Source organism: Mustelus asterias, chromosome 12 (genome assembly GCF_964213995.1).
Source record: "Mustelus asterias chromosome 12, sMusAst1.hap1.1, whole genome shotgun sequence".
NCBI lineage: Eukaryota > Metazoa > Chordata > Chondrichthyes > Carcharhiniformes > Triakidae > Mustelus > Mustelus asterias.
In genome coordinates, this window is record NC_135812.1 from 67337751 (window position 1) to 67352278 (window position 14528).

General features: G+C 41.0%; 1 protein-coding gene across 2 annotated transcripts in view; it reads right to left on the reverse strand.

Moving 5' to 3' along the window:
- Nucleotides 1-2267: 2267 nt before the first annotated feature.
- Nucleotides 2268-14528, reverse strand: part of map2k4a (mitogen-activated protein kinase kinase 4a) — a 179693-nt gene continuing 167432 nt past the window's right edge. For both annotated transcript variants that reach the window (XM_078225405.1, XM_078225404.1), the window contains 4 exons: nucleotides 11823-11900; nucleotides 11404-11552; nucleotides 7419-7464; nucleotides 2268-4614 (listed from right to left, as the gene is read on the reverse strand). In XM_078225405.1, the coding sequence (XP_078081531.1) occupies nucleotides 4501-4614; nucleotides 7419-7464; nucleotides 11404-11552; nucleotides 11823-11900 (387 nt within the window). In that variant the 3' untranslated portion in view covers nucleotides 2268-4500. The remainder of the gene's footprint in view (nucleotides 4615-7418; nucleotides 7465-11403; nucleotides 11553-11822; nucleotides 11901-14528) is intronic.

Below are 14528 nucleotides of genomic sequence, written 5' to 3' on the forward strand. Positions count from 1 at the left end.
TAGCACGGAGCATGAAATATTTCTTCACTCAGAGGGTTGCGTCTCTTTAGAATTCTTTATTCTAGGGGGCCGTAGATGCTCAATGATCGTGCTCAAGAGTGAGATTGATAGATTTTTAGGCACTAAGGAAATTGGGTAAATGGGGCAAGTGGGGGGGAAAGTGAAGCTGATATAGAAGTTCAGCCATGATTTTATTGAATTAGGGAGCAAGTTCAAAAGGCTAAGTGGTTTACTCCAACTATTTTTGTTTCAAGAATTTTTGAAGAGTGCTGCATGTAGATTTATTCACAATATCTGGTTGCGCAGATCTTTACCCATTAAATTCCTTTCCATTTCCTTTAGATCAAACAATTCATGTTGTTGAAATGGGCTTGAAGGAATAAACGTTTTTAATTACAATGGAGCTCATTCTTGGAAATAGATAATTCAAAGAACGATTCAATACATAATGCAAATTGAATTTCCCCACTCACTTCATCAGCAGAGACTACTTGCCAGTTCTTTTAAAATGTTATAGATTCACCAAGTTAATTCCAAACTGTGTGGAGAATGGCTGTATCAGGCTTTAAGAAAGAACTAAATAAGTACCAGGCCTCCCTTCAGCTTTGAAAGTAGACTTTAGAATCATAGAATCTACAGAGCAGGATGTGGCCATTTGGCCCATCGAGACTGCATTGACTACAATCCCTCCAGGTCCCATCCCCGTAACCCCACATATTTACAGTCCTAATCCCCCTCAGGAGCAATTTCTCATGGTCAATCAACTTACCCGCACATCTTTGGATTGTGGGAGGAAACCCACGCAGACACAGGGAGAATGTGCAAACTCCACACAGTCACCCGAGCCAAAATTGAACCCGGGTTCCTGGTGCTGTGAGGCAGCAGTGCTAACCACTATGTCACCTTTGCTGAGCTTAAGCACAGATTTCTGTGCACACAAGGTACACATTCTGGGGTAGATCTCGATTTTGTTTGATAGTGTAAAGTGAGTGACATAGAGGCAGCAAACAAACAGAAAATGCCAGAAATACTCAGCGATCTGGCTGCATTTGTGGAGAAAGAAACAGAGTAAAACTTTCAGGTTGTGACTTCATCAGAGCCACTGAGGCAGCAGCCCATTTTGCATCTTGACTTCACAGGGTTTATTCACACACCTTCTCCCTTTGGGGAATAGTAGAATATGTGGAAGGATTGATGATCAACCTGTTTGAACTGCTTCTGTGACCAAGTCCCGGAGCAGGACTTCAAGCCTGGAGCTTCTGGCTAAAAGGCAGGGGAGCTATTCAACAAGCCACAAGACCACCACCTTGACGTCAATGCAACTATCATCTGTTTGACAAAAGTAAAAGAGAAAACACTGGAAACATTCAAAAGGTCATGTGGAATCCGTGAAGAGAGAATCATAATTGTAAAATGTTACAGTTGTAACAGGTTTTAAGTAAGAACAGAGGCAGGGAAAGGGTGGAGAGAACAATAGGTTACAAGGCAGGAGTGATCAAATCAAAACACAAATTGCTGTTCCTGAACATCAGTAGTGCAGAGGATGGATGACAAGAAGTCAGAGTGAGAGTGGTGCAGAGAATTAAAACAGTGAAGGACTGGAAAGCTCAGGATTGCGCTTGTGGAGTATTAGAAGCTGCTCAGCGAAGAGATCAACCAATATCCACCATTTGGTCTCCCTAATGTTGGCTACTTACTCTGGGAGGAGTGTTCAGGAGCTTGCTGATGGGAAGGGAGATGAAATGGAGGATGTTGACTTCAGTGCTTGCTCATAGAAGTACCACGGGAAAGACATTTTAGACTATTGCACAAAATCAGACAGATGACTTCCTGCCCACAATAGTAAGGTGCAAGCAAGAATCTGCCAAAAGTTAAACAGCAGCCATTCGAAAGGACAACTCTCTTATATGTTGGCAGCGCACTATTTAATCAAATTGCAAAGAAAGATCCTGTCAAAATAAATAAACAGCATGGAGCAACAAGTAGCCCAGGATTCCAATAGGGTCCGATCTTTAGTGAAGAGTTACATATTCATCAAATTGAACTGCTTTACCATCCGCAGGTATCCATTTTAAAATTCAAGCCATATACAAGTTCTTCAGATGCACAAGTGTCAAGTTGCTTATGACTGAATGATTCCAGACAAAACACATCAACCTGGTCTTTTAGGGAGAACATATCAAGTTGTGCATTTTTTTTCCCAGTATTTCAATTTGGAGTTTATTTTTGCATTTGTGTGTTTCAGATCTTACAAAACAAGAACAAGGTCACAGTCACGTTCTAGTTTTATTACAACTGACCTGCAGGCAAGAGTATAGAACTATTACATGAACACTTAAGATTCCATTTATGATGTTTTAAATATAGGAAGAAGTCAAACCAGTACACAGGATAAGAAATATCCATGAGCTCCGTAAAATGATGCTAAGGTGATGTTACTCAGCGAGCTCCATTTTCACAGACAAGTAAGGCAATATCCCTGCACATCAGCTTTGATATCTTTTATACATTTTCTATGGTACAGGAAAGAAAAAATTAACCAAAGTTCACAATGTACAGTTCTTATTCTATTTTCACAGTTTGTGACCATTATACACCTTTTTAAAGATACACTGTAATATATTCCTCACCCTTAATAGATTATAATCTAAGATTAATATAGGAATAAATTGCCAATTTTTTTTACAGGCATTCCACTCAACAAGTAAGAAGAAAAGTTCCCTTGACATTCTTTTCAAGGCAACTTCTCCACCAGTAGAATTGAACACATTAATGAATTGCCAAGCAAGGCTGGGGGCGGGCGGGGGGGGGGGGGGGGGGGGGGGGGCGGTGGAGGTGGGCTTGTGTCTTTAGTCATGAAAGCGAATGAGTGGAACAAAAAAAAATCTGCATAATTTTATAACTTGTGACATTGATCTACAGTGGAGCTATTTACTGGGTATACTTGTCCATTACAAAAATTATCACCCCCCCCTCCCCCAGAAAACAAGCACACTCTCAATAGGCATTGGTATGAAAAATAGAATCTCAGAAAGAATCTTTTTTTTTGTGTAGCACAAGTCTTGGTTCATGTGTAGCTAAAATTAAAACTTTCCTGTAGTTATCTCAAGTAACAGAGTTCTCCCAGATATTTAGCACCTCTGGAGCTCTGCAACCGCAGTGGTGTTGCATTAATCGGAAGACTCTGCACCCAACGTCTAAACACGGTGACTTGTTCCTCTTACCATTTAGCAATTTTTCCTTAGTAGACAAGTACAACCAATAACTAAACCAAACAAGTAGCCAATTGCTGTTGTCGCATCACTGATAAACCTGGAGGACTTTGAGGTTTACAGCAGTCACAGGTATACATTTATTTTTGCATAAATAATTTCTGGTAAAAAATAGCACATTGAACCACAATATGAGCTGTCGGTGGGCAACATTTAAGAACATCACTGCCAGGTGCTTACTGCATAATCCATATAGAGCCTGCTTTTGTCTAAGATCCTAAGACATCAATGTGTACATTTACAGACTGATTAACAAACAGGAAAACATTCGTTGCTTCAACACAAGCTTATTTTTTTCCAGCATGCCTTACTCTTTGAGCATACTGCTCAAAGTTACACCATAGTTCACTATTCTTTTTTTAAGATTTCAATAGACAATATTAAAACACTTTTCTCAGGTGCCTGGGCTATTTTTCCCAATAGTTACAAAGATATTGTACAGTGAATGACATTTAAGTCATGTAAAAGTTCTGTATCAGGGGAAATAGCTTTTTACAGCAAATCTTTCCTGTATCAATTTTGTTTTCATCGCAAATCTCAGTCCACACACTTTTTTTGGTGAAAGACATAGTATTCAGTTATGCCCTTATTTAAAAATCATTTCAGCTTTATTAACAGTAAAATACAGATGAATTCTTTCCTCCATAATAGACACTAACTATAAAGCAACAGAATTAAAATCAGCAAATCTATTGCACTTTGTGAAGCAAAATTCCTCAATGTATTTGAGACTGCATCGGAGTACTGATCAAAGTTTCCTGTTCGTGTACTAGTTTCCTTTCATTGAAGACAAAGCAGATATTTAGGAGTCCTTGTAGGTGCTGCCAAAAATATTCTATAGAACGGGGGGAAAAGCTAGTCCAAGACTTGGTCTTTCCAGTACTGCACCGAGATGTCGCCAGTTTCAAACTCTTCCCAGCAATGGCTGCATAATATCCCACCAAGGTCCAGATTTAAATGAACAGACTGGCAGTCTCCATATGTCTTAACCCGAACAGGCAATAACTATCTTTGATCCAGATAAACTCTTGTGATGACTTGGGTACAATGATAAGGATGCTTTTCGAATGGACAATCGTGGGCAGACACAAAGAAAATGGAACACCAATTTTTATTGCACGGTCTGTTTGAGCAAGTTAAAAATAGAAACACTGCAATGTGTCATAAAACAAATCTTTACACCTTGATTTCTTTCAGCCGTTTTAAAGCCATCTCTTCAGCAGCAGAATCAATCGACGTACATTGGGGAAACAGGGGTTGGGGGCATTTGATCCAAGATTTTGCAAACATAATTTGCAACATCCACCCTGCGCTCCTCGTACATCGAAATGAAAGGGTGTTTCTGAATAAATGAAAACAGCAGCATGTTTTTTAAAGTTTAAAGTTTTAACGTTTTGGATATAGAATTCACATTTCTTTCTGCAATGAAAATATTCATCACATGCGTGATATGATCTCTCAGCAAAATTCCTTCACTTGCACTGAATTAGTTTTAATTTATACAAACATTTCTACTGCTAACCATAAAGCGGTTTACAAAAATTCACCTATTCAGCATTTAGCATCAAACTTTACACATTCACAATGCATTCCATAAGCTTGAGAATTCCAGCAGCAATGGCAGTTTTAAATTTATGATGTGGAGATGCCGGCGTTGGACTGGGGTAAACACAGTAAGAAGTTTAACAACACCAGGTTAAAGTCCAACAGGTTTATTTGGTAGCAAAAGCCACACAAGCTTTCGTGCTCCAAGCCCCTTCTTCAGGTGAACTTCTTACTGTTAAACTTCTTGTAATCGTGCCTTACAAATCTGATCAGAGTTTTTTGAAGGGGTGGCCAAGAAAATTGATGAGGGCAGTGCGGTAGACATTGTCTATATGGACTTTAGTAAGGCCTTCGACAAGGTACCCCGCATGGTAGACTGATCAGTAAAGTTTGATCACATTGGATCAGGGAGAACTGGATATAAAATTTGCTTGCGGTAGGAGACAGAGGGTGGTGGTAGAGAGTTGTTTATCAGAATGGAGGCCTGGTGTGCCACAGGGATCGGTGCTGGGTCCACTCGTGTTTGTCATTTATATAATGGATTTGGATGAGAATATAGGAGACATGGTTAGTAAGTTTGTGATGACACCAAAATTGGTGGTGCAGTGGACAGTGGGTTATCTAAGACTACAACGTGATCTTGATCAACTGGGCCAGTGGGCCAAGGAATGGCAGATGGAGTTCAATTCAGATAAATGTGAGGTGTTGCATTTGGTAAGACAAATCAGGACAGGGCTTAGACAGTTAATGGCAGGATCTTGGGGAGTGTTGTCAAACAGAGACACCTAGGGATACATAGTTACTTGACAGGGTGGTGGTGTTTGGCACATTTGCCTTCATCAGTCAGAGCACTCAGTACAGCAGTTGGGATGTTATGCACAAGACATTGGTAAGACCACATTTGGAAAACTGCGTACAATTCTGGTCATCCTCCTATAGGAAGGATGTTATTAAACTGGAAAGAGTGCAAAAAAGATTTACAAGGGTGTCAATGGGACTGGGAGATTTGAATTATGAGAGGCTGGGACTTTTTTCCCTGGAGCATAGGAGGATAAGGGGTGACCTTATATAAGTTTATAAAATTATGAGAGGCGTAGACAAGGTGAATAGCCAAGGTCTTTTCTCTGGGGTAAGGGAGTCCAAAATTAGAGTGCATAGGTTTAAGATGAGGGGGAAAAGATTTAAAAAGGACCCCGAGGGGAAACTTTTTCCACACAGGGTAGTGCGTGTATGGAATGAGCTGCCAGAGGTGGTGGTAGAGGCAGGTACAACATTTAAAAGACATTTGGACTAGTTGGATAGGAAAAGTTTAGAGGCATATGGGCCAAACATGGGAAAATGAGACTAGTTCAGTTTAGGAAACCTGGTCGCCATGGACGAGTTGGGCTGAAGGGGACTGTTACCGTGCTGTATATCTATAACTCCAAGTGAAATTTACAGCAGGAAAACTTTAAACATGCAGATGGCAAGGAATTGAATAATAAAGTGAGAATGTTATTGCACATGCAAATTTGCAGACCCATTCCAGACACATTATATAACAAAGGAATTTTCTGTTGTGACCAGATATCCAAGTGAACAGCTCAGTAGAGAACTATGAGGGGGCAGCTGGCACTTTATTTATCTCAGTGGTAAAAGTAAATGATAGTCTGATCACCTGGCTAGTGACTCTGAGGAAATCTGCCTGTAGGAAAACTTGAACAACTGTGTAAGTATGGAGTTTCCTTTCATTGCACGTTTATTGCTCTGGTTGCCTGCTTCTGGGGAGTATTTGGAAGCCTTTATCAACTCTGTTCAAAGATTTTGGATTCCTTACTTTTCAAACAGTTTAAATATTGTGCCTACCTCTTTGACCAATCCTTTGCTCACCTATCCTAATATTTCTCAGTGTAAAATATGATTTAATCACATACCTGTGAAGTGCCTCAGGAGGTTTTAAAACATTAAAGATTCTAAATCAATCCCAAGTTATTGCAATGCAAGTCAAATGCAATGTTAGTTAATTGCTGAGAGTTTTTATAATCATCTCCCATGTAAATAAATTAGGTTGATTTGGCTTTGCAACAATGTGTGCTGAATTCTAAAACAGAACAAGAGCACATGGTCTGATACGTAAAGTCAAAATAAGGCTTTGACTGTTACTTCTGAGGCACACTATCCTAATTACGTCATGCATAGAGTTGCAAGCTTTAATTTATAGGAGACTTATGAATATTGACTTTTTGTTCATGTTAATCAGCGGTGTTGAGAACAGGGCTGAATTGTACAAGATTATTTATGGGCAATTGGAGATGGCTTCGGTATAAGTAACCTTAAAAGCTGCATGATCGCAGACAAAATTGAATTTTTCTCCTGCTGACCAACTGAAATTTGGCAAAGTGGATGGTCTGTCAACAAAATAATGATCAATTATTCCACACAAACATGACTGAGATTTTGTATTTTGATGCCATTATGGAGGATCACACTGTTTTGTAAATAATTTAAAGTGTGTACTAAAAATACAAGATAGTAATCTTTTATTTTATATAATCTTATTGGCTACAAATAAAAGCAGTATGAAAATTTAGGGCTTGAACAAGAATTGCAAATTATACTCACCAGAAGCTCTTTATACTTTGGCCTTTTGGACTCGTCCTTTGTAAGGCTAGAAAGAGATGCAAACTGTTATGTACACAGAGGTAAGCAACACAGTATATCCAGTATATTTAAACAATGCTTCAAATGGAAGCTTGGTTACATGGCAGACGTTATTGGAAGTTAACATAATTCACTTCTCTCTTCTTCCTCTATCACTAACATTTCCGCTTCCCTAGTGAAGGTGTCAATGTTAAATCTGAAGTATGCTTTCACAAATGCCAACTGGCCTACAGTAGCTTGCCAAATAATCCTTCAAGATTGATCTTGGACATTTGTTGACAGATTTATTAAGGACAGTTTCTTTGGCAGCATCTCCAAAACACATGGAGCATGGCCACCCAGAAGGGCAAAATTTACAGGAACACCAAAACTAGAGGTTACCAGCCATTTGATTTTGTCACGTTTCAATCAGAATCTTGGCACTTCCTTCCTAACAGGATTCTGGGAACTCCATCACATGAATGGAGTTCAAGAAGCAACTCCACCACCAACTTTTCAGGGCAACTGGGATGGACACCAAAAATTGCCAGCCTTACCAAGAAGGATCTTTGAATGATTTGCCCCCTCCCAGGAGAGCTAACCTCAAATATATCAACTACTGCCCCAGCTTAGACAAACCAACTCAGTACAGATCAGGGATCAAAAACCTGGGATCTTCTGCACCAAGTGATGTACCTGCTCAGGGCAGCTGAACACAGCATCCCTCCCTTGAGATCTTCCCCAGGTTGTATATCTTCCTTCATCAAGGATGCTGGATGTGCCCCAAACCCAAATTGGACACGGCTCTTCAGTCAGTCAGGGAAACATGAGAGCAGACCAAACAAACTGCTTTTCACAGGATCTTTCACCTTTATGGGTTGTAAGTTGGCTTTTTCGTACAAATCTGTCTGATTTAAGCCCCAAGTTATGTAACTACCACATAAATATAATTAAGGATATAGAAACAAAAAGCATTCCAAATGGATGCATTCTACTTTGAGTACTGTTGATCAGTGGTGGGTTGAAGCATGAATAATCTACCAGACAGTGAATCATCTGCAGGTTTAGAAAAACAACGTTCAACTCTAGACATATTGCCGGTTCTCTCCTCAAATCTTACAGATGTAATTTCACAAGGTCAAAGCAGAGGTTATAGTGATTGTAACAGATACATCTTATACACTGACCAGTAAGTTATCAGATTAATTCTTGAAGTATTTTCATTAACAATATGTACTCAGAGTCCTTGCATGAGCTCAATCAATTAATTGGCCGTTTTGAATGTTACTCGCAAATAACTTGTTCACGATGGCACAGTGGTTAGGACTGCTGCCCCACAGCACCAGGAACCCGGGTTGGGTCACTGTGTGTGGGGTTTGCACATTCTCTCCGTGTCTGTGTGGGTTTCCTCCAGGTGCTCCAGTTTCCTCCACAGTCCAAAGATGTGCGAGTTAGGTGCATTGGCCGTGCTCAATGGCCCGAGTGTCAGGGGGACGAGGGTAAATGCATGGGGTTCTGGGGATAGGGCCAAAGAGGGAGGGGAGGGGAGAATTGTGGTCAATAGGCCGAATGGCCTCCTTCTGCCCTGTAGGATTTTATGATTCTAACGCAGGAACAAAATATCTTATGGGCAGTTTGAAACATGCACGTACGCATTTTCATGACTGCTAAATGAATCCCAAGCCTCAGCTTAAATTTAACGTGGCCACCAGGTGGCAGAAACATGTTTATTCTTCGGAGTTCATTCAACTGCAAGGCTGGATTATGTGCAGGAAATACTGAAACTGGAACAGAAAAATCAAGGCAGCCCTTAACTCATAAGAATTGCCTGCAATGAGAAAGGTGTTTAGATCTTCATTTAAAAAGAATTGATGCATTTTAATGGCAAAATTAACAGGCACGTTGTAACCCAACTCTATTGTCCAGATCAGAAATCCTCCACACTAGAAGCTCTTTTGCTCTAAAGAATTTCATTTTGAGAACATAAAATAAGTTTCGGTTTATTTTTGGGGGTCACAAGTAGGCTTACATTAACACTGCAATGAAGTTACTGTGAAAAGCCCCTAGTCGCCACATGCCAGCACATATTCGGGTACACTGGGGGAGAATTTAGCATGGCCAATGCACCTAACCAGCGCATCTTTCGGACTGTAGGAGGAAACCAGTTCACCTGGAGGAAACCCACCACAGACATGAAGAGAATGTGCAGACTCCAAACAGAGTGACCCAAGCTGGGAATTGAACCCGGGTCCCTGGTGCTGTGAGGCAGCAGTGCGAACCACTGTGTCACCATGAGTCGGCCAATTGGTCCTGAGCAAGTTAGCCATTCAATAAGATCATAGATGCTCCAATTGTGGCCTTATTCGCACCCCCCCCACAGCCATAATGCTCGACTGTCTTCAAGATCAAAAATCTGTCGAACTCCGCATTTCGCCTTGGGATTAATGTAGTAATCTCGCAGATTTTATTAGCCTGTAGGTTCATCAAGATTTAAAATACTGCAATATCCAGAGGTTAGTGCAAATGGAAGATTTAATTCAGAGCATCACTGTGAGCTCTCATTTGCATACAATCAAGACTCCCAGTGCTGTAGACTTCAAATCCAGTAACACAATTATGTTACATTCAATACAAAATCATGTCAGACGCTAACAGGGCAATCTTCTTGCTTCTCAATATAGAACCATAGAAAATTACAGCTCAGAAACAGGCCTTTTGGCCCTTCTTGTCTGTGCCGAACCATTTTATGCCTAGTCCCACTGACCTGCACTTGGACCATATCCCTCCACACCCCTCTCATCCATGAACCCGTCCAAGTTTTTCTTAAATGCTAAAAGTGACCCCGCATTTACCACTTTATCTGGTATTAAATACTTTATATGTAGAAATAAAACAGCAAACTTTTTCTATGTACAGTGAAACAGCAGTTCTCATTAAAAGAATTGCTCAGAATTGGAATATGGTATACTGGGTAATGTGAAAATAAAACAGAAGAACCCTGGGACCAGGAAATAACAGGGACATGGAAGGTAAAGGGAGGGCTGCTTGAACTGCAGCTTTTAATTTTTACTTGCGCAGGGCTGTGATAGTTCTGACATCTGAGCAATTTCACATTATTAGACTATTATCTCAGTGTAAGCAGGAGGTTTAACAATGGCCAACTCAGTACAGGTTGAAGGAAATATACTTGAAATGCACTGGTAATACTGGGAAAACTCAAAGCGTTCCATGTCCTCTCAACCAAGTCCTCTGGAATGGAAAAGCTGCTTTCTTAGTTTCAAAGTTAACAATTTTTGATGCTTTCGGAATCACAACCACAAGATGTGAACATTATAGCAGAAATATGGGTGGGGAAACCTGGTGACAGCACTATCAGTATTGGTGGCCAGAATTCTGGAGCTCTTGGGTGGGTGGCACTGTGAAGATACAACTACACAATATCATGAGCCATCAACTTTGGAGTACAACATTAGAGGCAAGTCTAATAGATATCCAAGAGCAACTGCGACAAAAATAGGTGTGACAGCAAAACCCAACAGGAAGGAAAATGCTACTCAAAGTGAAAGGGCACAAACCGATTCTTTTCTTAATATATTCGTGGGGACATGCGCGTCTCTGGCTGGCCAGCATTTATTGCCCATCCCTAGTTGCCTGAGGGCAGTTGAGAGTCAACCACATTGCTGTGACTCTGGAGTCACATGTGGGCCAGGCCAGGTAAGGACAGCAGATTTCCTTCCCGACATTAGTGAACCAGATGGGTTTTCCCGACAATCAATAATGGTTGATTCTTAATTCCAGATATTTTTTAAATTCAAATTCCAACACCTGCCGTGGTGGGATTTGAACCCAGGTCCCCAGAACATTAGCTGAGTTTCTGGATGAATAGTCTAGCGATAATACCACTAGGCCATCACCTACTCTAGAATGAAGCTTTGTTTTATACACAATTACTTTGCATCATTCTTACCACAAGTTAACAAAGTTAATGAAGCTGGGAGAAAACGCTCTCTCTTCAGAGTTGCAAAGCTGCGGGGGATCGCCTTTTACCACCTGGGTTAGTTGATCGAATACACTGTTCCATTTTGGATATGGGAATCGTCCAGTGGCTAGTTCATACTAGAAAACAATAGAGAAATGGAAACGCAGTTTATTAAATACAAGCTATTAAAAATCATTAATGCCAATATTCTCAATCTTCCACTATTCCATCATATTCAAAGATGTATATTAATATAGAACCTTCAACATAATGAAGCCTTTCAAGGCAGTTATCTTTTCAAGGTGTACCAGAAAATTTAGATTCTCGATATTACATTCATTTTTCTTTGCATAAGTGCATTTGTTCAATTTAAAGTTGTTTAAAAGTCGAGCAGACACTTCACTTACTAATGTGATTCCCAAACTCCACACATCTGATCGCACATCATAGCCTTGTCTTGAAGCACTTGGATCTATTCTTTCAGGCTTTTTTTTGGGAGAAGGGACAGAAAAGGAGAAAAATGGAGGAGGAAAAACATACTTCATTAATGAAGCCAACTGTTGCTTACTGATGTAACTAATTTAAACAATGAATCACTTTTACACCAGACAAAAATTATGTTTAAAACAAAATTAACACACTTTTCTACGAACAGCATGGTGGCAGAGTGTTTGGCACTACTGCCTCAGTGCCCGGGTTCAATTTTGGCCTTGGGTGATTGTGTGGAGTTTGCATGTTCTCCCCATGTTTGCGTGGGTTCCCTCTGGGTGCTCCAGTTTCCTCCCACAGTCCAAAGATGTGCAGGTTAGGTGGATTGGCTGTACTAAATTGCCCCCAATTTGAAATATAATGCCCCATTCAGGATACTACATGAGTTAGCTATCTCCAAAGTGTACACAAATTATTTCCCCTCTGGCTTTGTTTTCCCACCAAGAGAAGGTCACAAAGCTTCCAATCAGCCACTCCCCCAATGGCCTGACCAAGATCAGGAATTCTGCTGACAAACTAGGACACAACTCTTGTTAGCATAGTAAACGAAATGGACTATACTGAAATGTTACCATACAGTAACCAGTTTAGGTAAACATTTATGCTCAGATCATAGCTCGGAGATGTTTGGATGTAGGGTTTATTGAAGATCCAACATTACCGAATTGCAGGTGTTGCCTAAACCATTTTAAATATTAGGATAGTGAAGCCTACTACAATTCTGTAACATCAAAACCTCAGACCAATATAGTACAGTGAAAGTAGGAAGGAACTTAAAACACAGAATTAGGAGGGCTAAAAGGGGCCATGAAATGCCTTTAGCAAACAGGGTCAAGGAGAATCCCAAGGCTTTTTATGCATATACTAGGAGCAAGAGGGTTGCAAGAGAAAGAGCATGCCCACTCAAGGACAATGGAGGGAAGTGGAGCCATAGGAAGTGGGCGAGATCCTTAATGAATATTTTGTATCGGTATTCACCCAGGAGAAGGAGACGACAGATGTTGAGGTCAGGGATAGGTGTGTGAATGCTCTAGAGGATGTCAATATATCGAAGGAGGAAGTGTTGAGTATCCTAAATTGCATTAAGACAGACAAGACACTGGGCTGGATGAGATCCATCCCATGTTTGAGGCAAGAGAGGTTCCAGAGGACTGGAGAATAGCCCATGTTGTTCCCTTGTTTAAGAAAGGAAGCAGGGATAATCCAGGAAATTACAGGCCGGTGAGCCTGACATCAGTGGTGGGGGAAGCTTTTGGAAAAGATACGGAGGGACAGGATACATGCACATTTGGAAGAAAAAGGACCAGTTAGTAACAGGCAGCATGAGTTTTTTGAAGAGCTGACAAAGATAATTGATGAGGGAAGGGCTATGGATGTAGTTTATATGGACTTTAGTAAGGTGTTTGACAATGTCCCACATGCCAGACTGGTACAAAGACTAAATTCACATGGGATTCGGGGTGGGTTGGCTAGATGGATACAGAACTGGTTTGGTTATAGAAGACAGAGTAGCGGTGAAAGGGTGTTTTTCAGAATGGAGATCTGGAGTTGGTGGTGTTCCGCAGGGATCAGTGCTGGGACCTTCGCTGTTTGTAGTATATATAAATGATCTGGAGGAAATGTGGGTGGTCTGATCAGTAAATTTGTGGATGGCATGAAATTGGTGGAGTTGCTGATAGTGTCAGAGGATACAACAGGATATAGATAGATTGGAAACTTGGGCACAGAAATGGCAGATGGCGTTTAATCCAGACAAATACGAGGTGATGGATTTTGGAGAATCAGATCTGTGTGAGAATTATACTGTAAATTGCAGAACTCTTAGAAATGTTAACAGAGGGATTTGGGCCTGTAGATCCACAGTTCCCCACAAGTGGCAACACAGGTGGCCAAGGTGATTAAGGTGGCATATGGCATGCTTGCCTTTATCAGCTGGGGCACTGGGTACAAGAGTTGGGAAATCATGTTGCAGCTATATAAAACCTTGGTTAGGCCGCATTTGGAGTACTGCATGCAGTTCTGGTCACCACACTACCACAAGGATGTGGAAGGTTTGGAGAGAGTGCAAAGAACATTCACCAGGATGTTGCCTGTCTCAAAGGTGTTGACTATGAGGAGAGGTTGAATAAACTAGGATCGTTTTCACTGGAAAGATGGAGGCGGAGGGGAGACCTGAGAGAGGTCTACAAAATTATGAGGGGCATAGACAGGGCTTTTTCCAAGGGTAGAAGTGTCAATTACAAGGGGCGCAGGTTCAAGGTGAGAGGGGGAAAGTTTAAGGGAAACGTGCAAGGGATGTTTTTCACGCAGAGAGTGGCGGATGCCTGGAACGCACTGCCTGAAGTAGTGGTGGAAGCAGGCACATTAACAACATTTTAAGAGGCATCTGGCTGGGTACATGAATAGGGAGGGAATGGAAGGATACAGACAGAGTAAGGGCAGAAAGTTTTTTGAGTTTAGTTAGAGCATCATGATCGGCACAGGCTTGGAGGGCCAAAGGGCCTGTTCCTGTGCTATACCTTTTGTTCAATAATTGGAGCTGCATGACATGTACACTTAGAACAACTATGGGGATTGGAACATGCCCCATATTTGACATGAGACAAATCAGTCACAGGGAACCT